The following is a 27708-nucleotide window of genomic DNA, read 5'->3' as shown; positions in this document are numbered from 1 at the left end:
TTGCAAAAGTGCAGCACACAGAACTTGTGCTCTTAAATGACTACTGCCATATCCTTTTTCCCTTCCTTTACTGTAAAATGAGAGTGGGAAGGCAAAGGGACACTGAATGAGTTCAAATTTTCTTACTGTCCTACTGGATTACTATTCTGAAACAGGGCAAGTTATTAAGTACTGTCTAAAAACTGGTCGTATGTTTTATCCTCAGATGCTTGTTATGTACCAATGCAACAGCGCACCAGCATTCCAGTGGGAATAAAAGGTCCTTTTTGTCAAAATCATTTTATTAAAGAGTTAATGTCACAGCAAGCTCAAAATAACACATGCTTCAGAAAGAAACTGGATGAAAAATACTCCCAACAGAAATATGAATGTTTTGAAAGCATGGTAAAGCATCAGTTGTCAGAAACTTCTGCAAACAGGTGTAAATTCTGTTGGTGCAATGGAGAGAAACCTCAGAAAAGAAGCCTGCTGGGCATGACTTCTATTTATGTAGTGCAGTTTGTCTAGTAAGTTAAATCAGAAAGGGTGCAATTTCCATGGCTGCATGGACCCAACTGCATTTCTTCAATAATTAGCCCTGGCACAGGTTTTTCATTGCAAGTACTAACAAAGCAAATTTAGTTGGCATTTTAACAGAGCATTGATATATATTTTATACACATGATAGATGTCTGACTCATGCAGCCTCCCCAGTTACATGTTGTTTTTTATTTACTCAAGAAACATTATAAAAAAATAGGTCTGCAATTTGTATTTCACTCCAGTGTTAGCTTTGCATCACGTCAGGCAAAGACAGTGTTTCAGCTGATAATCTAATTTGGCAAGAAATCTGCCCTAATTCTTAACTTCATTTTTGTAAATCCACGTAGAAAATAAATGCGAACTCTTTATACAAAACAAGAGCAAATAACTGTACCTATATAAAAGGGGATTCATTCCCTTTAAGTTTTATTATCATGGCACATACTTCATAGTTTCACAACAGCATACTAATTTTCATTTAGGTTTTTTTTTTTTAAACTCCAAAATAGTGTTGATGAATGGAAGAATGTGAGTTACCATAGGCAGCTGACTCATGCATTAAGCAATTCATGTTCCTTATCAGTTTTCCCAACAGCATCAGGATTGGATAACGGGTCAAGGTCAGCAAAGAGACTGAACCAGGCAGTCAAATCTTTAGGATTCTTTGTAGGTTCTGGAAAAAAACACAACAAACAAGCAAAAAGTAAAAAGTACAGACTTGTAAGCTATTTTAAAACAAAACTGACTGAATGTTTGACTGAGGTCAAACAAATGCTATGCTATTGTCTAATTTATTACTGAGGGCACTTCTCAGAAGAAAACTGGAATGAGTGATGGCATTTTAAAACACTACCTTTAACTGAACGTAGAACTTTAGTAAGAATAAATGTTTTACATCTGTCTGCTTGTGCATTTTGTATGCCTCCTGCCATGGTAAGTACAGGAATGCTCTACTTAAAAGTAGAAACAATCTCGCCCTGTCTAGCTTAGTTTCATGAAAGGTATTTTATTTGTGTGTAATGTACGTGCATGCCTGCAACAAAGTAAAAGGAAAGTGAGGGCAAATTTTACTTTCAACCTCCATTACAGGACTAAACTCCTTCACCTAAATCCAGTTCGTGCAACTGTTCTGTCCCCCCTACATATGACCATTACTCCTCTGGAACAAAGTTTAATGGAAAGGTATTGGTTGGAGATAGAGGGGATATGTTTGAGAGCCAGTCCCAAGTACAGCTTCTAGTATTAGAGTGTATTATTTGATTTTTATATAAAAAAGTGAGCCAGGAATACGTTCCAACAGCAGCTGGACTATTGCACCTATGTGTCTATACTGATTTGCAGATTTCACAGAGGTCTCCTACCTTCTCTTATTCCAACAGGGCGGATGTTCAGGTTAAAGCAGTGACAATTTCGGCTGCTATAAGGAAGGTCCATCATCACGTGCTTTGTTTTTTGTGACCCTATGCTTAATTATACTGATATTAAAATAAGTATTATACTGATGGTGAAGTTGTGCTCTTCCACTCAGAGAGATGATGTTGCATGAAAGCACTCCTTCTGACACAAGGAATTTATGGGCAAAATAGACTCTGCCTGGCATGACATTCATCTTAGGCTCTGCAAGGCTGGAATATCTGCCACTTTCATGAACACAGATTTCAAAGCAGCTGAAGGCTGTTCCTGTTTTCTGGTGAAGCACCGTGGCTGCTGTATCACACTCATTTCCAAAAGAGCTTCCAAAACATTCAAACATTCAAACCCATTTCCAAAAGAGCTTCCAAAACACCTTAACCCTTTTTTTAAAAGACGTCAGTCTTTCAATCCCAGGAGGCAGTGGAAGAAACACAAGTTACTCTTCTTCTGAACTGAACATCTTTGACATAGCCTCTGATCAAATGAGAATGCACAGAACAGGCTACAAACCAGCAATAAGAATTCAACATATTTTTGGTTAACTTATCCAGGAAACCCTTGTCAAAATCAGCATGGCTTTGTCTCAGTAGATGGCAGGACTATGCACTCTTGGCTCAGTTGCATGAAGTGAATTAAGTTTCAAACAGATGATTATTGATATGATGTATGTTATCAACAAAATTTGCAATTAGGGCTCTTCTGCTTTATCAATAGCCTGTATTTTAGCCACAATATCCTAGAGCTTCAAAACATTATTTAGCATAGACAATTAGCAGATGCTATTCTGTGTGACTCAAAATTAAAGCAGTAGAAGAAAGTGTAGTTTCAACTCCCTCATTACATAGTAACACAAAGTACCCTCCTCACATACTACAAGCACTGAAGCCTACCAAAGAAATACACATACACATAATCAGCACCAAAACAAAGTGATTCATTAGTGAGCACAAGCTTCTTGACATGTAACTACTATAAATATAGGTTTTATTAAGATAGAGTAGCTGGAAGATAGAGTAACTGGAAAAATACAAGAATCACAGCTAAAAAGGAAAAGCAAAGTAACTGAAAAAGTACATGACTGAATCACCTCTCAAGGGGGGTGTCTTGTTAGCGTTCACATTCAGGCCGTTTGGTTTCTGTGCTGGCTGTGGTATAGATGGCGGGCTCACACTGTTAGCTGCCCATCCTAAAATTCAATAATACAACAGCATTAGCATGAAAAATGACTTTGTTAACTCTAAGTGTCTGGAAGCACGATGCACACATCACACAACTGAGCAAAACATTACATTTATGGCTATGGTCATTCTATCTTTCCTTGTACACAAGAAATCTGCAGTCAGATACTTCAGACAAGCAACATCCTTAAGAAAAGAATATCTGTGGATCAATTCCATCACCTCCAGATTCAGGCAACTGTACTCTTTTCAAACCTTTAACCTGGCTAAAAAAAGAAGATTTTCTCTTGTTTCTTTAATCACAGTTAATACTTGTTCACTGAAAGGCTAGTACAGCAGTTAAGTCAAGCACAGCCACAGGGAGAAGAGTATCACTTACATTTGGGTGAAAATATCACATATGCTAAACTTTTTTTCCACCTTTCTGTACATTTCCAAAGAATTTCATTTTGTCAACTATTCCAGAAAAAAAAAATATTTGGAGACCCCAGATTTTTTAGTTAATTTTGAAATCATTAATTATGGAAAAAAAGAAAAATTCTTGAGAAGCACTTTGAAGAATTAAATTCAAGATGCACTACTCTGAGTTAACTTAAAACTAGGTTTTAATGGAGCATTTCTTTGTTCTTCATCTGAAAGGGTCATCTCATCAGGAAAAGAGTAACTATGTAGGAAAAAGTTAAACTGGGTATTAACAATTTTTTTGTTCTTAAACGCATATTCCATAGCTACAAGAGAGCTATGATAAATACAGCTAGCGATGCCAGATGAACTAAGGAAAATGAAGTAGAGGTGGATTGCCCCTAGTTCAGAAATGTATTAGGAAAAAACCTGAGCATTTTTATTCCTGGCTTAAGATACTTAAATTCTCATGCTTTATCATGTTTAGAAGACCGGAAGTCACATTTCTACTTTTGGTAACATCTCCTTTACATATAGCCTGATTAATTATCCATCCATCCATCCATCTCAGGGATCTGGTACATCTAACTCTGCAGTATGAACAAACAGGATACTCATCTGTACACAGCATTTCCTTGTTCAGTCTGGTTTTTTTACAAGTTCATGCTTTCACGTCCTTTTCTAATCTCTTTGTCTTCCCCACCACCCCTCCCCCCCATCCCTGTCAGATACTGGTACCCAGTTGCTGTACTTTACTGACAAGTTACTGTAACAGCCATGTAAGTCGCAAAACCCCTTCCTCTCTGATTATTCTCATCACTCTTTGACCTTACCTTGAATATAAAAGGTCTGAAGCTCAAGCTGTGTTATTAAAAAGGGGCAAGAACAGTGTTTGTATAAAATCACATAAATTAAAAAGAAAATTTAAAGCCACAAATATCCTCTGTATCTCTAAGGAAACAAATAAAAAAGTTCTTCAAAATCTGGATGCAAAGTGTTCACATATATTTGTTCTAGGCAAGGGTGATAAAGGCTTATGAGTTAGCCTGTGCCCCCTGAAAAAGAGATTTTGCAGTTTACTCTCTCAAATAAGAAAATTTTAATCATAAATAATGAAAAGTATGGCCCTAACACTTCAGAATGACATACTTTTCCAGTCATTTTCTCTGCTTGTGTTACAAACAAGGAGTATGGCAAAGGACATTGCACAAAACTACAGTAAACTGCAGTGCTTTGGGGGTGTTTGGAGGTGCATTGCTACAAAGTGTTTTCACATGTCAGTGGATGGCAATGGATAAATTGAACAGCTTAAGCGAATAGGGCCAAATCCTAATTTCATAGAAATTATGGGAGTGCTGCCTGGAAACTTTCTGTGCAAGTCCCAGTGACTTCAGTGAGATCAGGAGCTGGCTCCCCCAGACCTCACTGATGTTGGTTTACACTGATGAGACTGGAAAACCACAGAACAAAAAACTGCAGACGACTTAACTGTTTTGGAGCCCTCCTTTTGAGTCCCTGGACTAAGGCTGGGTAAGTAGCATGGCCATCCCTCAGAAGAGATGCTGTGGCGTGGTTTTCTGTTCATTGAAACACCAGTAGCTTAAGTACCACTTAGGAAACAAAAAGAACCTAACAGCAGCAACAAAATCATCCAACCAAAAATGCTTCAGAAAAGGTGTGATGCTTTCATAATTAACTTATCCACCTATGAAAGTACCTGGAAAGTCTGTCGGAATTTTTATTAAAGACTTTCATGAATTATGTTTTTAGTGTCCACTCACAGTGAGCTACAGAGAACAAATAAAACCGACTGCAGCCTATCAATTTGAAAACAGTTGCTGGCCCTAAGCCCGTTCTGGTTTGCCTGTTCACAGGATGGCTTTGTTACGTGACTAGACAAAAGATTATTGCTGAGACAGCAAGGAAACCAAATGGCTTACGTTTTAGCCAGCATCTTCACAAATGCTACCATAATGAAATTTAGAAATGGAAATGGTGAGCTGCACATTTTCTTACCAACTAAAGTATATGCACATGTAGGGAAGATAAAGAGGAGCCCTTAGTGGTCTGAATAAGTAAATGAAGCCATAACCTTCATGAAAGAGAAAGCTAATGCTGAGAAAGTGAAAAGACAAGCAAACTACAAAGCTGCAATTGGAGGACAATATAAAAGATTTCTTGGGAGCATGCTTTGTTTCCTATACACACACACACACAATTATATGTATTTTAAACCAGCACCTGGTAGTCTTATAACAATTCAAAGTCTCATTGTGCTAGATCCTGCCTATAAATACAGCCAGAAAAAAATCCAAGCTGGGAATTCCTGACCATAACAGTTTATAACCTGCATAGCATTATGCCTGTTTTACAGATTAAGATCTGAGGCAGAGAGAAAACAAAGCCCCAAAGATTTATGAGCGTGCTTAACGTAAAATAAGTAAGTAATCCCACTGAAGTTAATAGAAAAGTTAATGTGCTTAAAGTTAAGCATGTGAGTTTTAAGAATCTTTAGGGTCTTAAGGCCAAATTCACACAGGAAGTATGCAACATTGAGGCTCCAGTGTAGCACCTCACACTGAATAATTATTAAGCAACCTACCAACTAGGAGGAAAAAAAAAAAAAAAAGTGTAGAGACGTATCACAAGTCCTCAGTAAAAATATCCCTAATTCACTTATTCTAATATTTGCAACTTGGATGCTGAGATATGTTTAAACTGTGGTTAGATTTTGGTTTAAAAAAAAAAAAAAGTCTCTGTTTCCACATTTGTTGATAAGGTCAGATTATGAAAGAAATGCTGTGATGTGAAATGCAGTTTAAGCCTAAAGCTGAGATTTGACAAGATATAAAATGGCCAGATTTTCACCTTCTGTTAGAAAATAGGAAACACAAAACTTAAAAAGGAAAATAGTCTAAAAAATAGTTTAAAAAATGAATTTTACTTGCAACCAGAGTCAACTGGGAACATGGTGATTACCAGATACAATCACTCAGCTGATTAGCCCTGAGTTTTCAAATGCCAGTAGATCAATTACCACAATCTTTTGCCAAAACCCTCGAAATTCATTTGGAAACATCCACGTGTTTTATTCTTCCAATTCAGATTTATTCCTTTTCTTATTCAAAAAGGTTTTGGGATACCATGTTGACTGGAATGGATTTTCCACTTGTAGCTTTCCTTGAATGCAGCATACGTGAGCTCAGATTTTAAAGTGCAAAAAGCACAGCCAATGCCAGTGTCTTGTGCAAATGAGAGCTGTATCAACAGCCTCAAAAAGGATACCCAGCCTGTTTTCTATCTCCACCTCAAAAATATTTTCCCTTCAAAAACATGTTTACATATAAAAATACGTAAAAATTCTGAAAAAAATTAAATCCCATAATATTTCTGTTGCCATTTTAAGTACTTTGCTTAAAATCTCTTTATGTCTGTGTATCAAGAAAAGCTTTTTTTCACTGTTCTTTTTTTCCCTTTCAATAGATACCATGTCTGCTTCTGTCACAAACTGTTTAATTTGACAGTGCAATGACTAAACCTCTTGATTTTTTTTCAGCTCATATTTTATGAGGTCAAATCCTACACTCTTACAGTCCCTCTTTGCTCTATCAATCATACTCATATATGCATGACCTCATCATAAAAATTCATCTAAAACTGTGCATCATTGCAAATTTCCCTCCCCTAGTTTCCATCTAAACCCTGAAGTCAGTGAACACAAGTATCTGGCCTTAGGGGGGGTGGTGGTAACTGTATTTATAAGGTAAATTTGCCTGCCTTTGTTCTTGCCAAAATGTCACAGGTCATTTTACATCATGTATAATTATACCAGTTGCATGGGTTCCAAGAAGTAGTCTTCAGGATGGAATCAGTCTGCCAGCCTTTCCTACATCACTCTTCCCCAATTGAGATTTAACTTACTTGGGTTAGAGCCTAAAAAGTCAAGGTCCTTCTCTAGCCTGCAAAGCCCTAGGAGAAATGTAGCAGGGCGGTGGGGAGGACGACGGTAGTTGCTGTTGGCCGGTTATCACCAGTCTGCTTTCCTCCCTCCCTTCCTCAAAGCCAAAGCAGCAGCAGGAAAGCTCTGCCCTAGTTTCCCCCATCTTTCCTCTCCTCCCAGCAGCAGCTTCGAAAACACAAGAAAATGAAAATAAAAGGGAAAGAAAGAGTTGCATCTCTCAAAGAAAGAGTTGATAACCAGCCTAAAAGAGGAATCCACCTGTATGTTTGTTAAGATGAGACAACCCATTCTATCATTAGCCATAACCCTGCACACAACAGTATGAGATGCTTTAGGGGAAAAAAAACCAAACCAAAATAACAAAACAAAAAATCCAGAAGATGAATGAATGCAACTGATTTTCACCACGTTGTTTAAAAATAGTATTCCCAGACAAAATACAGCAATCATTTTTGGTTCTTTGCCCCCTTAACAGCGACAGTTGTGAATTAAACAGTAAAACCGACTCAAGCAGATTTTCTGTTACAGAAAAAAAAAAAAATCTCAAAGGCCTACAAAACATTTCAGAAACTCAATGAAAACATTCAAGACAGTAATTTTGACTTCAGGTTTTGGATACTTCATTCACAAACACTGAATGCACACAGCTAGAAAAACAAATACGCTACTCACATTTTTTTCTACAGGCCACACTGTACTTTAACTTGAAGGTTTCTGCAGCTATGGCACAACATAAGCTGTCATATAAGCTTCTGCATAGCAGAAACCCATACTCTAAAACCTAAAACCAAAACACTAGCAGAACAAAATGAGTCCTCACCATGTAAAGATGACTGCAAGTCATTCATGTTTTGGTCTAACAGCTGTGAGGGCAAGTAGCCTGATGGTGTTGGTGCCACAGATGATGAAGTGCTTTCCATATCTCCAGCTGAAGAGTTCATGGTGAGATCAGCAAGTGCAACCTGTCCAAAAACAGCTGTCCACTCTTTGCTGAATTCCCCATCGTCTGGGGAGGAAGCGTTGAGAATCTCATTCAGTAACACCATGTTATCACCAGGTTCTGACTCCAAGGACCTCACAAACTGATTCTTTGAAGCTGTCTCAGAACAAGAAAGTCAAGAGAAATCATTTTTTAGATGAACAAAGAAAAGAAGGAACCTTTTAAAAATATCCAATCTATGTTTTGCATGTTAAGTGAGATGGAGTATTTTTACATGAATATTTGTTGTTTTCAATTTTAGACCTAATTCTTTTGGATATCTGGACTTGCAGCTTATGCAACAAATAATTCCTCAGTTATTGCAGATAACCTCACTACTGTTAAGATTCATTTCTCATTGAAACCAGTATTACAAGTATGCTTAAAAAAAAATAATCTATTGAACACCACACCAAAATGATTACATAGTCTAATATTTAAAACATTGGAGAAGACTACTTTCATGTTGCTTTTTGAAGCTGTCAACCCCCAGAATGGTATAAATTTTAAATAAATAAAAGTTGGGGATTATTCTGGAATTTTGTGAGAACACACTTAAGATCACCTTTATGACCTCCTGACCAGTGCTTGAGTTACTTGCTATTTCCCCATAAGAACAGGCAACTCTACAGTGAGTGAGATTTCTACACTGTTCAGTGTTTTAGTATCTTTTTTTCCTCTCTTAGGCTGCTGAGAAATAACTGGGGCAACTTTTCTTCTGATTCCTCTTGCTAGTTTTCTAGCACCAGAACTGCAGCTGAAGAAGCTCTTAGATCACTTGAGCCATTACTCCTTAAAATCAATTTTTTTCCTATTTTAGAAATGTTAAATGGCTATATAAAATACATGAAACGTCTAACCAGGATTGTAATCCTTTTCTCTAACTTACAAAATGTTTGTAAAATGAAAGAACTACCAAGGAAGCCCAAGAGTTATTGTGCTTGGAAACTAGAGCTCCACTGTGGGAATAACACAGAGGACAAAAACGGTAGTTAACAATGTTGATGTTATGTTACTGATAGCCAGATCAGTTTATCTTAATTATGCTTGCTTCAAACCTGTGGTAAGGCACAGAAGCAACTTCAGTTTTCCAAAGTTCAGGAAGATCAGCTGAGCTCTCCAAGTTGCATACAACTTGCAAAGATGTCTTTAACCCTTTCTGGTTGGGGTAAAAGATTGAGAGTAGCAAGGTGGTTGCAACAGGTCATTTAATTTAAATGCAACTGCCTTCTCAGGAAAGTTCCCTTTTAATAGCTGTAATAGTTTATAATGAAATGGCTGAAGTTGAGTCAGAGGAGAAAAAAAGGCACAAAACTGTTTTAAAATAGGCAGATGAGTCAGAATCCACACCTACGTATCAAGAAACAAACAAACCAACACATAAGGATTTTATTCATTACTGAAGTCAGCTCTGAAATTCAGTTCCATTCTAATTTACATTTTTATATATCTCTGTATGCCCTGACAAGGCTCAAAAACTAGAAATAGAAACATTACAAACACGTCAATTCTCCTGATGTTCCCACTAGACTAGAACTAAAATACCATGGAAGACAATTTGTTCTCACAAATTTTTAGGCTGCTTTCCCGTTTTCAGATAAACAGCAAAGAATGTTAATGTTGTTCAAGCATCTACAATCCCCCTCAAGTTATTCACCAGGTGAGGCAGAGGGGTAAAGCCTTCTGCAGGGAAAACACATTTGCTGATTCAAAGGCACTTAAGAACTCAGATCTCTACAGGGCATCACCATCTTGAAAGTGCTTTCAGGAGGCCCCTTCCTGAACTTGGAAGGCTTGCAGGGGGAGATGCAAACGCTGCATCATCAGTAACAGATCTACTGAGACATACCACCAACACTGCACCTAACCACAAATGACCTACAACGGAACAAAAGCTTTGCAGCAACACAGCTCAGTGCAAAACTCTGCTTCACCTGGGTATCCCATTGTAGTAGTCCCATTTTTACTGGGGGAGAAAGTACAATGTATAGCTTTACATCTGATGAGCAGTTAGGTCTTGCTGTAGTGTGAACGAACACCAGAAATCAGAGAAGTCATAATCTCTCGTCTCAGCAGTTGTCCTTCCAATCTTCCTGCAGGGACAATGCACCCAGGGCAGGGAAGGACAGGGTGGTGCTTATGCTCAGGCTACCTCAAGTAAGTAGTAGTAAGTTCTACTCTTGTTGGCAATAAATGTCATCTTGAAACCAGTCTTGCTTATTGAGATATTACTCATGTAGTATCTCTGCAATTTATTAGAATGATATGGACTTTCTCACCTCACCCATAAATGTTCTATTATTTCTTTTTCTGTTTCTGTTTTCACTGCCGACTTTCAGTCAAAATCCTTTTTTTCTGTCTGCACATTCAGACCTAAGCTTATAAATGTCCATGATAAAAAGCCTCAAATTCCCAATAAAACACTGAAAAAGCAATGTCATTATATCTTTTTGTAGTTGTTTGAAAAAAGCCTCTAGCAATGCTCACTGCAAACACACCTCATTTTTTTGGTAAAATAAAAAAAAATGGGAAGAGAAACTAAAAGCATTTACAATGATACACGATTGGAAACGCAGGATAAAGAATGGATTCTGAAACACACAAAAAGGTATCTCTAACTGAACTGCTTCACTTAAAATAATACAATATTCACTAGTCTAAAGCTAGCTAGTGTGTAAAATTAGGGTAAATGGCTGATATTGTAACATTAACATAATCAACCTTATCTGATGTAGCTACCCCACAACTGTTTTCCTACTGATTAACTATTTGACTTAAAAATAAATAATAAATAGATAGTCTTCTAACTGACACAGGTAAACCTGTATGACTAACAATTGTACACATGATCTGTATCTTCACTAAGAAGGCCCAACAAGGAATGGAACTGAGTAAGGGGAAAACCAGAAGAAAAAAAGACCTTTATCAGACAAGCACTCACCTTTTTTTATTAATCACAGAAGTCATCACTACCTTATCTATCCACAGATTAGGGCTGCTTCTGAACAGACAACTAAGGAACTTTCCCTGTTTCTGCCTTCACAGGTGATTCCCCACATGGGCAATTTCCCCATCCCCACACTGCAAGAGACTGCTCATGGCAAATCCAAAGTCGAGGTGTTTGCAAATTCTCTCTTCCTTACCTACCATGAAGGCAGTGCTTTAAATACCCCAAATTACTCTCTCAGTCTGACTTAACTATACAAAGGGATTTTTTCTTTGCTTCTTTACTTGCCTTCTGAGTTGCCACAGTTCTCATTGTTGTTGAAGGTTTCTTATTCATTCTTTTGAGATATATGAGTGAAAAGCAATTGAAAAATTATAGGCAGTACTCTTAGTGCATATGTAAACTCAATACAAAACTTTTAGACAGATCTTTACATATGGTAAAACAGCAACCTTTGTTTAAAAAATCCAACCAACCAAACAGCACATCCCCTTGAGCTGCCACAGATTTAACAAAAGCGTAAAGGTAGGAGTAGAGCCTGGAATGAAAAATTGCTTTCTCATGTGTGTATCAGAACAGCATAACTGATTTAACTGACTATCTGGCTGAAAGAAGCCACCAGTTCTTATACTGTTTTAATATGCCAAAATAATTTGTACATTTCTGACGTAAAATCTGGTTGTTACTAGTGTATTGCCAAGGGTTGTGGTATAACAACTAAAGAACCCAAAAGAAAAGTTTATGAAATGTTATAGAAGGGGTAAGGTTTACAGAGTGGAACCTACTTAAGTGAGGTAAATTTGATATACTCTAGTATAGCTAATCTTGAATCACCTATTACAATGCATTTTATCCCCAGTAAGGTTTACTTCACATTATAACATCAGGACTGGTACCCCTGCATGTATATGGAGTTTCCTGTAACACTGTTTGAATACTGCACCTGTATAATTTCATTCAACCTTTCAGATTATGAAAACAATTATGATCTAAGATTAAAGTTATACTTGGTGCCTGTAACAGAAAAGCAGATGAACCAGACATGCACTAATGTTTCATACCATTTTCTTCAGGTTGCAGGTCTAGTAAGTCATCTATGGCACCTAAACCAAAAAAGAAAAAAAAAAAAAGAAGAAATAAAGAAAAAAGCAATAAAGGAAGATCTGCAGTACACTGACAATCAGTATTTATACATCTAAAGGTAGTTTTCTTAAGTCTCTTCACCTGAGTTCTGCTTGCAGTTACAATTTTCTTGTAACGTAGATGTGACATCCTTGCCATCGTCAGCTGTAATCAAAATCCATAAGCATGTCAAATTGCACTTTGCACAATACCATGCATATAAACAACATCACTATGAGATCAAGATGCAATGGCTAATGGCATTCATGTTTAAAATGAACCTGGTAACAATGGATGAAAGGCCCAAGATATAAGCATTTCTAAGAAGTGAGGCAAACTTCTGAATAATAATCTGGGGGGAAACTTCCTTTGAATCACCACCTGGCACACTAGTCCAACTCCAGGCTGAGTGCACTCAACTGAGGTGACTAAAGGGATCAGACAGGTCTCTGCTGTCCTCCAGAAGCAGAGACACTTCTTTTAAAAGCCTGTACTTACAAAGGCCAGGAGAGAGCACAAAAGTGCCAGGATCTTATCAGTCCTTAAATCACCTTCCTTGGCTATCATGAAGCAAAGTCCAAGAATGGGGAAAAGGAATCTTTCCCCAAAGCACCCAGGTCAGTATATAAGAAAAAGCATCTTTTCTGCTGGACAAAAATAAATGGGCTAATTTCCCTCTCAGTAGGAGAGAAAATGTACAGCTGAGGGTTATAGGCTATCAGAGGTGAAAAAATACCACAGTGCCTCAACTATAACTACCTTTAGTATTGAGCAAGTCTCTTAAATTAGATGTGGAGTCAAAACAATTGTCTAGATTTCATCTATCAGTGAAGAGAAAGACATCTCCCTCAGGTCAGTAATCCCATTTAAACGGGAGGGATGAGTTAGCTGCTGAACATGCCTTTCCCCATTAACTATTGAGGAAATCTAGCTTCTAGACAGCTAAGTCTGTAGCTCTGAAGGCAAATGAAGGACTTGGTCACAGTATTGCCAGAACTGGAAGGCAGACCTGCTGGAAGCCTCAAACTTTAGGCTGAAAAGGGGAAATAAAATTCTCTATAGGGTAATAAAATTGAATGCCAAACCCTTTCAAGAGAAACTTCAAGGTGTGTTCAGAACTAAGTGAAACAGAACAGCTTGCTGTTTGAATCATATTAACAAGGCTTTGCTAGGACAATGACAGAAATGAATCAGATGGTCATTTAAGGATCGGTGATCACATCTGATTACACTTTACATGAATAGTAGAGGCATAAGGACAAATATACACGACACTTCCATAAAAGGACAATGCACAAAGCTAAAGGGGAAAAACCCAACCCTACACTGACTGGCGGGGGACTGTGTGTTGGAAATGAAAGAGAAGTTCATGAAAGGTGGGATATGAATAGCCACAATTCAGAAGAAATGTAACAAAGAAAGAACTGTTACTAAAAGCCTGCCTTAGTTCAGTGGAAAATATGGTGGAGCCAACCTTAAAAACATCCATAGTATAATAAAAGAAAATGCAGAGCAAATGATAATCAATTGAAAGTTATGAAACAGAAGTAGTTGTTGAGGAAAACTAAGATGAAACACAGCTCCATTGCGAGTAGCGTTACATCTGTATTATTTTAGTACATACAGAGTACTTCAAGGGGAAAAAAAAATCTTAGCAATGGCACAGACCCACTAGTAAAGGGAGATGGAAAAATTTAGCAGAGCAGGAAGAAGTATTCCAAAATACTTCAGCTCCTTTAGAAATGATGGAGAAAGAGACAGAGCAAGGAATTTATATTATGGACGATGCTGAAATATTTTACAGCCCATAAGTAACTGAGATTCTAGAAAAATCTGCTAAGAAAATATGTCAGATTTTGTATCCAAGAATATTAAAATATCTCATCAAAGAGGTATCTGATCTAATTAACTGCAAAATAGATGAAACTTCAAAACACTAGAAAAGTCCTAATATTGTGTCATTATTACAAAAAAACACCCAAACAACAACAATAATTAACAGGTTGACTCACTAATTGTAGGTAACTATGGGTTGGTTGCTCACTATTACTTCTAGACAAACATTAGCCAAATCCTGTTCAAGTATGGGATTCAGCAAAAGAATATAAGCATAAGAAATGTTCCTGTAATAAAAAGTGGGTTTATGGAAAGCAGACCAAGTTAAAAAAAAAAAACTCAACTGATCTCTTTGCTAAAACTATGAGCTTTCTTTGGTAAAAATATTTGTTTAGAAACAACTTGGTTTTGTACTGCATAGCCTTCTAGCCAAAAGGTTAGCACTGCATAATACCTAGAATGAACATATTGAATGGATTAGGAACATGAAAACTAACAGATGTCAAAAAACAGTTGTTAGGAGAAATAATTGCAAAGCAAAAGTGTTTCTAGTTTAGATCTGAAAAGTTTAGTGTTATATCCATTGCTATTCAATGGCTTTAACAGTCATCTGGAAGTAAACACAAAATCACTCTTGAAAAAAATGTGCAAACAACTAACAGACTATTAGAGGTGGCCATTCAGGCCAGTCATGAAGTTGCTGTAGCTAAAGCTGAGAGAATTTAATACTGCTAAGTCATAAGTTATATCTCTAGGATAAGGAATATAAGTCATGCTGCAGAAAGGAAGAACGAATCTTAGAAAGCCGTGACAAAAAAAACCTCAGTCTTGACAAACAATAAATTTAAATATGAGCCTCTAACTCGATGTTGCAGAAAAATGAGATAATCTCCTTGGACTTAGAAATGGGAATGTGATTTTATCTTCTAGAAACAAGACATCAAAAATGTCCAGTTATACATTTCAGATTTTAAAAGGGATGTTGTACAGTGGAATAGAAATAAACTCCATAAATAAAGGAGTAGATAAGATGTCTTCAAGACATCAATATAGTTAGCCTATCAAAATGGAGATTTGAAAGGAGTCTTGATTTTAATGTAGTACCTTTTAAGTATCTTCATGGAGGATAAAATACCACATGTTAAAATGATTTTCCTTCATTTTCTTTAATTTAGTAGAAAAAGATATATTGAAGCCGTGGCATTATTTAGGCTGGAAGAACCTCCGAGAGTCATCTTGTCCAAGCCCCTTGTTAGAGTAGAGTCAGCTATGACGTTAGGTGTGGCTTACTTTCATGATCTCCACACCTACTAATCATAGAATGGTTTGGTTTGGAAGGGACCTTAAAGATCATCTAGTTCTAACCCCCTGCCATGGGCAAGGACACCTCCCACTAGACCAGGTGGCTCAAAGCCCTGTCCAACCTGGCCTTGAACACTGCCAGGGATTAATCTGTAGGTTCTTTCCTTTAAGACATGCCCAATGTAAGAATTATGCTTTGGAAGACAAGCTATTCGACCTATCTGACAATAATGGAATGAATTGCAGTGTGATATAATATGTAAGAGATTAGTTTAAATGGATCTTCCTGGCCTTAAGTTTCATGCATTTGTAGGGATTTGCTGGGTGAAGCTGAATATATAGGAAATGAACAAAACTGAAAAAAACCCATGTATTACAGCACTTATGAAGTTATGATAAAAAGAAACAAAATACCTGAATAGTTTGATTCCTTGGTATGGCTCTCGTCATCTAATGAAATCAACCTTAATTTAAAAAAAAAATTAAAAATTGAGAAAATAATTCTAAGGCTATAGAATAATATTTTTTTTTTCTCTTTTTGGTCATATCATTGAAGAATCATATCAATAACAAACCAAGAGTAATTCAGATGGCTGCTCACATTTGCTGTATATGCTGGTCTGCTCTTAACTTTTAATCTTTCACTGGCAGAAGTCTGTTGAAAACCAAAATTAGATTGAAGACTATCAAAACCTACCACCCTTTCATTTTAATCTAATTAAATCTCTGTAATGGAAAGTATAGTGTAGTCTGCTTCTCCAGATTTGGTCTTTCATAACTATCATGGAGGTGATACAACTGTCCAAAACAAACAAACAAACAAACTAAAAAATCAACAGTCAGGGGAGTTTTGCCCCATGGCAACAGATTTCTAAATAAATGGAACAGCAGTGTTGATGAAAAACCTCTTGACAGAATAAAAAGCTGTGGTTTACATGCAATTCTTATAAAAAGGTAACCACTTCAGTAAAGAATTTCTGCTAGAATACTTTCTAACTGCTGTAACTTTGTGTAAAGCTATTCAACCAATAGGGAAGGAAGCAGACACAAGGCTGATGTGGTTAAGAGGCCTGTGCAGGCACATTCCTCCTATCCTCTAGTGACAGGACAGGAGTCATCACCTCTCCTGCTCCTGAGGATATGCTTGTGGCAAAGAAGAGGAAAATTAGAGTCAGGCCAAATTCTAGTATAAAGAATGTTTACTGTCAATGGAAAGTTTTCAGATTTTAAAAGCTTTGTTTTGTGTAATTCTTCTACAATCTTAGATGTTTATTTATGGTTTGTTTTAGAAAGCAAAATGGTGACATATTTTTCACCTCAGTTTTATGACAGACAAGAAAAAAGATAATCTATGAATAAATACAAGTACAACCATGACATGTCATCTGATGCATTTGCTAGTAGGTGCAAATGCACACATCTTGCATAGATCATAAATTCATTCTAGACCTTTATATTCAACACTGAGGAGAACAGTTTGTGAAATTACTTATTGTCATATGAGATGCAGCGTATTCAAGGAAGTGCTGCGGAGACAACCACCTGCCAAATGGTACTTGGCCAAGTCCTTTCTAATCTCAATAGTACCAAATCTGAACAATTTATATACTGGTTTTGGTCAGTGATTTTGAATCTAAACACGTAAATAGGACTGGAAAACTGAACTCTTTAAAAATCCATTATAAATTGCTGAGCAAAACCCACTGAGTCGTCAAGCTGTTCTCTGCTTTTTGACAACTGATCCTTTGCTGGTTACCTTAACCAGGGACAGCCAAAACAACAGGTGGCAGCAGGATTATATCAATGCTGCATCTCCTCGCAACTGAATCCTGATGGTCCCATAGGGGAGTAATCACATCTCATTCTCCTCTTCTCCCCATAGCAGCTCATTCATGAGCCTCTCTCACCTCAGAGCGCCAGGTAACTCAAACCCCGATAGCATCAGCTCACTTAGATGTACTTTTACCCTAAGTACCTACTGCTTCATTGGATTACTAACTGATGCTGTATACATTACAAAAACTAATCGCTGCTCAAAGCAATCAGGAACCCATATCCTATTCCCAGGTGAAAGGAGATGCTGCTGAAGGGAGAAATAAAATGCTCATATGTCTTGTCCCATGTGTAGTTGTTTACCATTTCTTTTATTACAGAAAAAATGAAGCAAAAGCTGAAAAATAAAGAGAAGGCTAAGAAAGATGAAAAACGTATAAAGGTTTAATGGGTCTTTTTAAATCTCTTAATTTCACCTTAAAATTTATTCATGCAAACATTACAATATTTCAGGAATTCTTGTATTAAGATTCCTATTAGCTAGTGTGATCAGACTAGCTGTGACTGTATTTCCATTTATAAATGTTTGGTGACTTTAGCAACCAGAAAGCAGACTATAGACAAAAATACTTATTAATCTATAGGCCATGCAACTTACTGACTCTGCTGATCTTGTACTGCTTTGGTGCTCTCAATCTGCAGGTCCTCCTTTTCTGCTTTTTCTGTTAGTTTTAGTTTATTCACAGGATCTTGTAAGCTCTATGAAATGAAAAAAAATTTATTCTTTACATGATTATTCCTCATATACTGCTTCTTTACTTCTTCAGTCTCTTTTTTCCTGACACAACTATTGACAAAACCTTGGCAACTGCAGTGTAATGGGAAGGTACTGTGTGTATCCTGAATATGAAAACAAGTGTTAAAATGTTGGTTAGTTAGATAGAGGCCAGGTGCGGTATTAGGAAGCCCTACTGTCCCTTTGCAATCTGAAAGACCATGCTACAAGATAACAATGTCCAGTTTCCTGGTTAGCATTTTTAGCCAAAATTTGGACACGTGAACAAGCAGACATTATAGACCAGCTCTCTGAGATTACAGGAGTGATACATATACTACTGCTTGTCCCTGTTACGCATTGATTAGTACTGCTGTATGAAAAGCTAAATAACTGAAGATAGTAATTAAATAATCACAGATGTTAGCAACATGGGTATCTGGCTTTATCAAACGGTTTTGCTGTGAAGGTGAAAACATGTTTCTATTTCCAATATCTAACTCAGTTTCTGAAAAATAAAACCACATTTCATGTGCATAGTCCTGACTACTTGTGAGTTTATTTATCTCACAGACATTCATAGTAGTGCATCTCACCCATCTTCTCCTCCCTTTCCCCCAAAAGCTGGGGCTAAACCAAATAAGCCACCTTTTGTGCAGAACTCAATGAACACAAAAATGTAGAAGTTTAACAAAATAGGAGTATGTTTCATCAGAACAGTAAAAAAAAGGAAAAACTGTGGCTGCTAAATCCATCTCATCTATTAAATAAAAGTTAAGAGTCTCCAGCCCATCTGTTACAATAAAAGCAGACCCAGGCATGTCACAGGTCTTGTTTGCACTGCCCTGTTAACCAGGACAGATGAACCCCCAGTAGGGGCATTCTAGTTTCTGCTTGGCTCAGTACTTGTCTGTATGAGGAAATGTATACTTCAGTGTTTCAGAAACCAAAGTAATGGATCTGTTGTATACTACAGTTGCAGTTTTTTCCTTTCAGTACATTACTTTTTCTATCTAGTATCTAGTATCTAAATTATTATCTATCTAGTATTTAGTATCTAAATTATTATTTTTCTATCTAACTTCAGATTAATTCGTCATAAGCTACTTTAGCACTGTAGACATGTTGAAAGATGAGATATCACAAAAGCAGCAATAGTAAATAGAGACATTAAAGAAATTTACCTTATTCTGTGATTGCCACTTTTTTTTTTTTTTTACACTGTAACACTGCTACCCAGAATCACATGTAAGTGTACCTCCTAGATTCTGAATAATGGACACTAGTCACCTCAGGCTACATCACCTGTGAACGAATATGTTACCCCTTAACTGCATTGGTACTGGCTATTGATTAGGTTCCACTTCTTGTACCATTAAAATTGATGGGAATTATTCCATTGACTCCAAGAGTACCTGGATTAGAATTCAAAAATGTAAGAATATGCATTATACTTGTACAGAAGTGCAATGCAGAGAAAGACAGCACAGCTTTGCATTACAGGTACCTCCTCTGCTGCAGAGTTAACTCTGGTTCCAACTCAGACACTATTTTGTGGCTGACTGTCACTCACTCACAAAATTCCTTCACCTGTATCTGGGCTGCTTTCAAGTCAAGCCAAGATCATATGGACTGCACACAAAACCTGTCCTCTGCAGTTAAATCACCAGAGTGTTGACAAAACACTCAGCTTGCCCACAGTTCCCCCAAGTGCCTCAGACAACTAACGCGCTTCCTTTTGACTGAGAAAGAATCAAAGCAACACAGTAAGGGCAGATCCAGGAGCCAGGACATCACAACACATACGGAGAAATACAGCACCACTGAGGAGACAAAAACTTGGACAGGTTTCATTTGGGGGAGAGCTGAAAGGGAAGAGGGAAAAGCAGGTAGCCTCAAAATTTCCTCATGGAGATTCATCAGGAAAAACTCAGTAAACACCTAACGCCCCCAACAAAACCCCTAGAGACAGAAAATGATATGCAATGTTGCTGTGAGTAAAGTCAACATGCAACAAAGGATAGGATAAAAAAAAGAAAGGATACCCGACTACAGCAGAAATCAGCATGAGGCCACAGTGTTGTAGTACCTGCTTGGACAGGGTTCTCCAAATCATGTAAGGAGCACAGTGTTTCACTTTGCACAGAAATAAATGGATACACTGAGAAATACACCTTTTGACTTTATTACCAGAACTATTATTATTTCTAGGCTCATATCAGCTCTTCAGGAAGTTAGGTATTATACATTAAAATGTAAAAAATGTAACTAATTATTCATTAAGTAACTAAGGTAAATAAATGGAGACAGAAATTAAAAAGAGGTATTATCCCTGAAAAATAGCCCCTGAAATAAATTTGAATTCATGTGATATATAGTAATTTCAAGACAATGGAACTTTAAAGGCTTTACCAAAACAGCAGTCCATCATCTTTGATAGTACAGCAATGGCTACAGTAACAGATACTTCAGATACTTTTACATCACAATACAGAGTTGTTAGCACATTAATAATCATCCTTCATCAAGCATGAAACTAGCAGTTAGGAAATACAGCTGCAATAGCAGGATTATACTACTCTCAGCATATACCCTGAAGCAAAGAAAACAAATGGGCTGTTTTTCATTAAGTGAGTTTTGGCAAACATCTCTAAAGACAATGTTTTCTTTCCAGAAACAATCTCCAGAGGCTTTTAAGAGTCCCTTTCCTGAGGTAAACCTGGTACATGAATATATTCATACTACTAAATACAGACAATAATTTTCCAGTATGTAGCACCTTCTAATTTTTCAGTAAGACAATCTACATCTAAATCAAGTATTAACAGTTTCTTTAAATTCTTGTTTTGAAGTAAAATGCTAATCCTACATACACATGTGCTTAGTTTAATTCAAAAGGATCACTTGCAGCAAAAGGTGAATTAAGCTGCTAGATTGCTACTGGAATCATAATAGACAAAAATTATTTGCAAGTACCAAACTAAAAAAATTCTTTTAGGAAAGATCCCTTTTAAGATACAACATAGGGAAAATATTCTAAAAGGGGTACCTCCCAATTTAATGTAGAAATGGGCACACTGAAATATTTTATCTGTGTTTTAAGCTATTACATATTTGGATTGTATATTTTTTAACGTGCAAGGCATCTTCATTTGGTATATTTTTAGACCAAAAGTTTCTCCATCAGAAACTACACTTGCCCTAGATCTCCTACAGCCATTTATTAAACTTCATAAAAAAAAAAATAGTATCATGTAATCTCAATGTAGAATGACCTTGCAGCTCCTTCTTAATATATAGTTACTCTGGCATGAACATACGATATGAATGGGAGAGACCAGTTCCCTAACCATAAACATCTATTGTTATTCCACACACCCAGGTCTAGCAGAGGAGACATGAGACCCACAGGAGTTCCACACCTCTCAGAAACGACAAGTGAAGGTGAGGTGATTTACCCTAGTAAGGCACCTGGAGTAGCAGCAGACATATATTCTCCTAGGCAACAGAACCTCATCTGATGCAACCACCAGATTTTGATTTAATCTTCTCAGCAATCATTTAACATAAACAAACAGGAACTACTAATTGGGGGAAAAGAGATCATGGAGGAAACTTGGTATAGGAAATAATCCCACACTCTAGAGACTGAAAGAAATAACTAAAAGGCAGTAACTTAGTCTTATTCCCAAGCAGCTGTTTTATGAAACCACAGACTTCCATGAAATTCTGTAGCATAAAACTACCTCCGATTAGCATAATTTCTCAGCATATATTTCACAGCAAAACCTGGAAATTGTATCTTTTCAGTGCAGGAGGCCAGGAATAAAAATGGTTAAGATTCTTATAACAAAGTTAGGCTGCATCCTAAACACACTACAATATTCACAACCATTATTACAGCTACTTTTTGCTTCAAGGGTGTGCTTGTAACATATGTGTCGACTCAATACAGATTGTATTTCTTCATCACAGATTTCCAATCTAATTTCAAATTTAGATCATACTGAAATCGTTCACAGAAGGAAGTTCAAAAGATAACGAACAGCCCCAAATCTCTCATCCTCCATCACAAAGGTATTTCACTCTCCAGGATAGGTGAATTTTCTCTACAAGTTCCTCTCCAATGTCCAAATGTTACTATGCTTTTTGAAAAATCATACATCTTGTTCAAATAATCAAATTTTTAGGTATAAAAGAGAATAAATACCCAGCAACAATATAGGCTACCTACACAAGTCAGAATGAAATTGGTTTGCATCAAAGCAAAGAGAAAAAAATTCCTCAGAAACCTTCTAACATTGGGAAGCTATGAGAACAGCCCACAAGCATGATACCCAGGCTCCTGAGCAGGGTAAATCCTGGCCATGCAAAACCCAGGCTGTGAACTAGACATCAGAAGCAACAGTGAGGAAATAAAGGGGATTTTCTTTTCTGGTTTGGAATTTAATTGGTAAGTGTGTAGGTAATTACTAGCAATGTCAAGCTAACTATGCCCTACTGTTTCTTGCTGAAATCTGCTCTGGCAGGTTGCTGAAATATAAGCTCTGGCTAAAACTCATCTTCCACAATGTGCACTATGCAAGAAACAAGCTTGGAGTTATGTTAACTTCATAGCAAATGAGGACTTTTTCTGCAAGACGGGATTCTTCAGAGGCTGGGTAAGATGAAACAATTTATAAGCCTCTTCATTTTTGTCCTTGGTCAAGAGAGACTGAGCTTGAAATTTGTTTGTTTGGTCTGTTATGATGTTTCATGCTGCAGAAGTAACAGCCTCCACAAGCTCTTCATGCACTTCAAAGTTCAGAAACTGCTCCCTCCCAACCCACATTCTAGAAAACAACTTTAAATATAGCATAGTCATGTACAGATAAGTTTGGTAGTCTGGGGTGAATTAAACCATATACCTTCTGGTGCTTCTTTTCCAGGAGCTCTGGGGTAGCTGCAGGCTAAATAGCATAATGCAGTTCAACTTCCACTTCTAAGTGTCAAATGCACAAGCATTTCATAGATTGAGGCTATGACTTGTAATTGTTTTCAAACTGGGTTGTCTCTCCAAGCAAGCAGTGGCTTTGCTGCAAGGCATTCATTCCTTGCTTTCCTTCCAGTGCTAACCCTTCCCTCAGATCTCCTTCAGACAAATGTTATTTTTCTCCCATGCAAACAGGAACAGCCAATCACATAGTTATCATGTTGCACAAAATATGGGATAAACTGAAAGATAATTTTTTTGTTACTGTTTTCCCATTCTTCTACTGAGCCTCAAATTGCAAGGGGCAAAGCAACTATGAAGGGGCAGGCATGACCAGGAAAATACACAGTGCTGAGTGATGACTTTTAGATACCTGGTGAAACTCTGAACTCAGACTACAGCCAGACATCACATATATTCCATGCTTAAAGATTACAAAAAACCAGCGAATACCACTAGTTAAGCAAAACTATTTCCCAGAGCCCTGAAGGGTTAAAAAGTCTCAGTACAGGTGTGGAAACCGTGTAACTCATCCATGTACTCAGTATTTAGCCCAATAAAGTGTTCTTAAAGAGTGTGAGTTTTTAAAAACAGATGAAAAGGCAAAATAGCATTAATTCACTTACATGATTTTGGAGAGCAACATAATTCCCTAATTCTGCCGCATTTTATGATTCTTTTGGAATAATCAAACAAAATCTCAGTTAGCACAAACATATCTCTATATTCCTTACCTTTAACATAGTGAATTCATATGGCTGATAACCTTTGAAACTTTCATGGATGGCTGCCATCGTGTGTGAAGTTTTTTCCCAAAAATGAAGAAGTGTTATCTGTAAGGTAGGATGAAATTTCAATGCAATGTTAGCTTTAATACCAATCTGCTTTCAGTGCAAATCTCACATCTCCCCTCCAATACTAGTTACAGTTCTTAGAATTGAATATTGCCATTGTAACCTCTTAAAAAAACATATATTAACAGTAAATCTTTATTTCGGAGGTTGTTTTCTTTGGATACCTGATATGTTGTTAACACATGAGAAAGGAGGTTGCATCTGCTCGCTCCCAAAAGATCCACTTTTTGACAGACATCAGTTTTCAGTTTGTCAAAGTTGAGTTTTGCATGTCGCACTTGAGCTTGAACCTTCAAACAAAGGGACAATTGTTCATGTAGTGAATTCTTTTTTTTCCTCTGTTTCTCACAGAAGAGCAAATGAACACAACTTTTAGGCAAATCAGACAACTGAGCAGACTCAATTGAAATTTATACAGAACTTTAATATAGCATCAATCTCACTGAAAATAAGATATAGCAGACTGAGATATGCTAAAACGTCTGTTGCTATCTTCTATGTTACTATTTTTCTAACAATATTCAGTGGAGAAGTTTTGTTTGTAACTTCTCTTTGCAAGATGAATATTAGTATTAAATATATACTGAGAAGGTAATAATTGGAAAATGCACTCATTTTCGTATCCCTTAACAGAAATACCAATTCAAAGGTTGACCAACAAATTTAGAACTAAAATTTTATTACATAATACACAGGCGCACGGCAGAAACGTCTCCTTGTACCTATTATAGTAGGAGACGAATTACACTGACAAACTTTAAAGCCTATCTGCAACTCTTGTTGACAATACAGCATGTCAGTAACTTTGAACTGCTACAGAAATTTCACTTATTGAAGTTTTCCTGCTAAAACAGAGTACTTTTCTTGTAAAAAAAATTCACTTTTAAAGCGTTATTAGTTTTTCACATTATTCTTCTACCATCTGTCAAGCAGATACAAGACACCCTCTTGTATACAAGCCGCACATGTTTGACAACATCACTGGTATTCTCATGTTCAGGTATCAGGGTAAAAAGCTGATATAGGCATTTATACCCAGGATCCCCATTTTTATGTCAGCTTTGTACACAAATTGTTTATAACAAAATTTGTATACAAAATTCAATTTTCTTCCAAGGAAATGTGAAACAACCAAATCACAAACATAATTATCTTCCTGTAACTCTTTCAGTTAAAATAAAATGTTTACAAAAAAAAAAACACCTTTACAGTAGAAAAAAACCCACTTAAAGCAAATTAAATATATTTCCTTTACTGGCCAAACTTGGAGAATAAAGTGATTTTGTTCAGAATATGCAGACTCCATCACACAAGATCTGACAAACATGTATGCTCCTTGTCTTCACAAGTGAATTGCAGCAAGTGCCTGTGACTTGTGCAGGAAGGATAAATACACACCTCATAATGCAATCCAAAACGTTAAGGGTTACCACATGACTAACCTTGTTTTCACAAACTAGGATATATGAGACTTCCAATCAGCTACAAACCCAGCAAAAGATCACAAATTCATCAGATGACCTAACCACACAAACTGTGGGACTTCTGGGATGTTGGATACATGGCAACCTTTTTTTCACTGATCAGCTCAGCTCTGCAGAAGTAATACAATAGAGATGCACATATCATAGGCCTGATATAAGGAAGACACTACCATAATTTAGAATTTCTGATAAACGCAGCATCTCATCTGTGAGATCTGAATTACAGAAAATGATGCCTAAAAAAAATATTACTTTTTTTTTTTCTTTTAATAAAGAAACAGCAGTGATATTACCTTTATAAGATAGCTTTTCGGTTAGTCTATTCATATAGAAGGGGAAGTCTTCTCCACACATTACACCAAGCTATCAATCAATAAATCTTGAGTTCTGGTAATAACAATCATGTTTCAAACTTCTGACCTGATCCAGTGCTCTAACCACAAGACTGTATCAACTTACTGATGACTTGCTTTCTTGTTTTTTCAAACTGAAGAGTTTCAAACCAAAGAGGGGTGTCCAGAGCTGGCAGAGTTCTTGGGTATTTAGGAGATGTTTTGGCGAGGTGGAGAAAGATTTGAATTCCCTCAGGAAGGAGCAAATTGCTCCCATGGCTTTCACTCCTTAGGCATGACAAATGCTAAGCTATGATATAAAAAGCAAAAAGCAGCTACTGCCAAGGTATCTCCCTACAAAGTACAGTATTTGGTGAAAAGCCTTACCCAGCCAGATCAACACTGGCATGAGCTGAGGCTGCCTCTTACTTTGGGGTTCTTGAGGGACTCTACTACTTTTAGCTCATGCCTGGTGTAAGCCCAAGGGAGGCACTGTGCTACCCATGCCAGGAGTTTACCCCACGCATAAACTGTCTGGTCAAAACAGCAGGTGGGTGAAGAGCTTATGAGCTTCCAAAATTAAGCAGCAATGGAAGAGGATGGGGGCAGTGGCAGGAGTGGGTAAGCTTTAGCCAATGCTGAATAAAACACCCTTGTCCTGCATTAGGCCCTTAAATTCTTTATTTGCTTTAGCTGTGAGTGACTGAGAGCACAGATTTACAACTTCAGTCTAAAAATGAGAACTGTGAAAAAAACCACCAAAAAAACCCAAACCCAAACCCCATGGGCCTATGCAAAAATGAACTTCTAACTGAAATCCAAACTTGAGATTACCTACAGCTTTTTCCAGAAATAATTGCTACAACAGGAAGGTATTTAAGTAAGAGATGTTGTAGGGTTTTGAAAAACTTAGTGAGACTTAAGACTAAAGTCTGATCTCAGTTCTGGCTATGAAACTCCAGAGAAATTCAACCGATGTCAGCAGAAGTGGGTCACATGTAAAACTATATTTTACAATGGTGCAGCTGAGATCAGAATCCCTTTCCTATTCAGTATATCATAGCACTGGTGAAAACACAGTAAGAACAGCTGTAGCTTTGTAAACTGATAATCCAAGTAAAGAATGTTAGTTCTGGGGAATACAAATACTCTGTCGGAGACGGAGGGCCACAAGAAAAGGAAAAAAAAAAAAAGTACTACTAAATGTAATTTTTAATTTCTACAACCTCAAGTCTGCACAAGGACTTTATACTACAGACTCGGATTTGAGTTTACCTCATGTCTCCAACTACCCAGAAGAGAAAAAAATCCAGAAAACCAAAAACCTGTGAAATTTGAGTTGCAGTATTCCTGCATACAGTCTGCAGGGACATTTAGCAAGAAACAATGTCAGCATTTATCTTAACTGAACATGTGATTAGTTTCTCTTTTAAAAGCTAGAGCATTCATAAAGAGGTGATCCACAAAGCAATGTGGAATACAAACCTGTATGTTTGACATGATCATATGTGTTATCGAATGCCACACATTTCTCTTGCCAACCAGGGAAGATACAATACTATAATAATTATTAAATTAAGAATGCTTTTAGGATTTTTGACATACTGAAAGTTTATTGAGCAGAAGCACTCTCCATTTTGCAGCAGCAGTGCAGGTAAGCGAAGAACGAACACCAAATACTGCATCAGCATGACACAACCTTCGGCCTTTTATGTATGCCAATGAATGCATTTTCAATTCAAATTATTATTAGACATCTTTTAAGATTACTTGTGGCTTCAGGAGTTAGGTATAAAAGCTTAGTACTTACAAAGCATAACCTACTCAATACCACACAAATTATAACCTTCGGTTTT

General features: G+C 37.0%; 1 protein-coding gene across 1 annotated transcript in view; it reads right to left on the bottom strand.

Annotated features, from left to right (window-relative positions):
- Positions 1-416: 416 nt before the first annotated feature.
- ICA1 (islet cell autoantigen 1) overlaps positions 417-27708 on the bottom strand; it is a 75881-nt gene continuing 48589 nt past the window's right edge. Inside the window, exons 7-15 of the mRNA XM_080611403.1 lie at positions 24201-24326; positions 23917-24015; positions 18094-18194; positions 16077-16126; positions 12627-12689; positions 12464-12505; positions 8297-8572; positions 3023-3121; positions 417-1195 (exon numbers count right to left, since the gene is read on the bottom strand). Of these exons, the coding sequence (XP_080467529.1) occupies positions 1074-1195; positions 3023-3121; positions 8297-8572; positions 12464-12505; positions 12627-12689; positions 16077-16126; positions 18094-18194; positions 23917-24015; positions 24201-24326 (978 nt within the window). The 3' untranslated portion in view covers positions 417-1073. The remainder of the gene's footprint in view (positions 1196-3022; positions 3122-8296; positions 8573-12463; positions 12506-12626; positions 12690-16076; positions 16127-18093; positions 18195-23916; positions 24016-24200; positions 24327-27708) is intronic.

This window comes from Psittacula echo (genome assembly GCF_963264785.1).
Source record: "Psittacula echo genome assembly, chromosome: 2".
Taxonomy (NCBI): domain Eukaryota; kingdom Metazoa; phylum Chordata; class Aves; order Psittaciformes; family Psittacidae; genus Psittacula; species Psittacula echo.
Note: the sequence above shows the minus strand (reverse complement) of the source record. Positions and strands in the feature narration are given on the sequence as shown.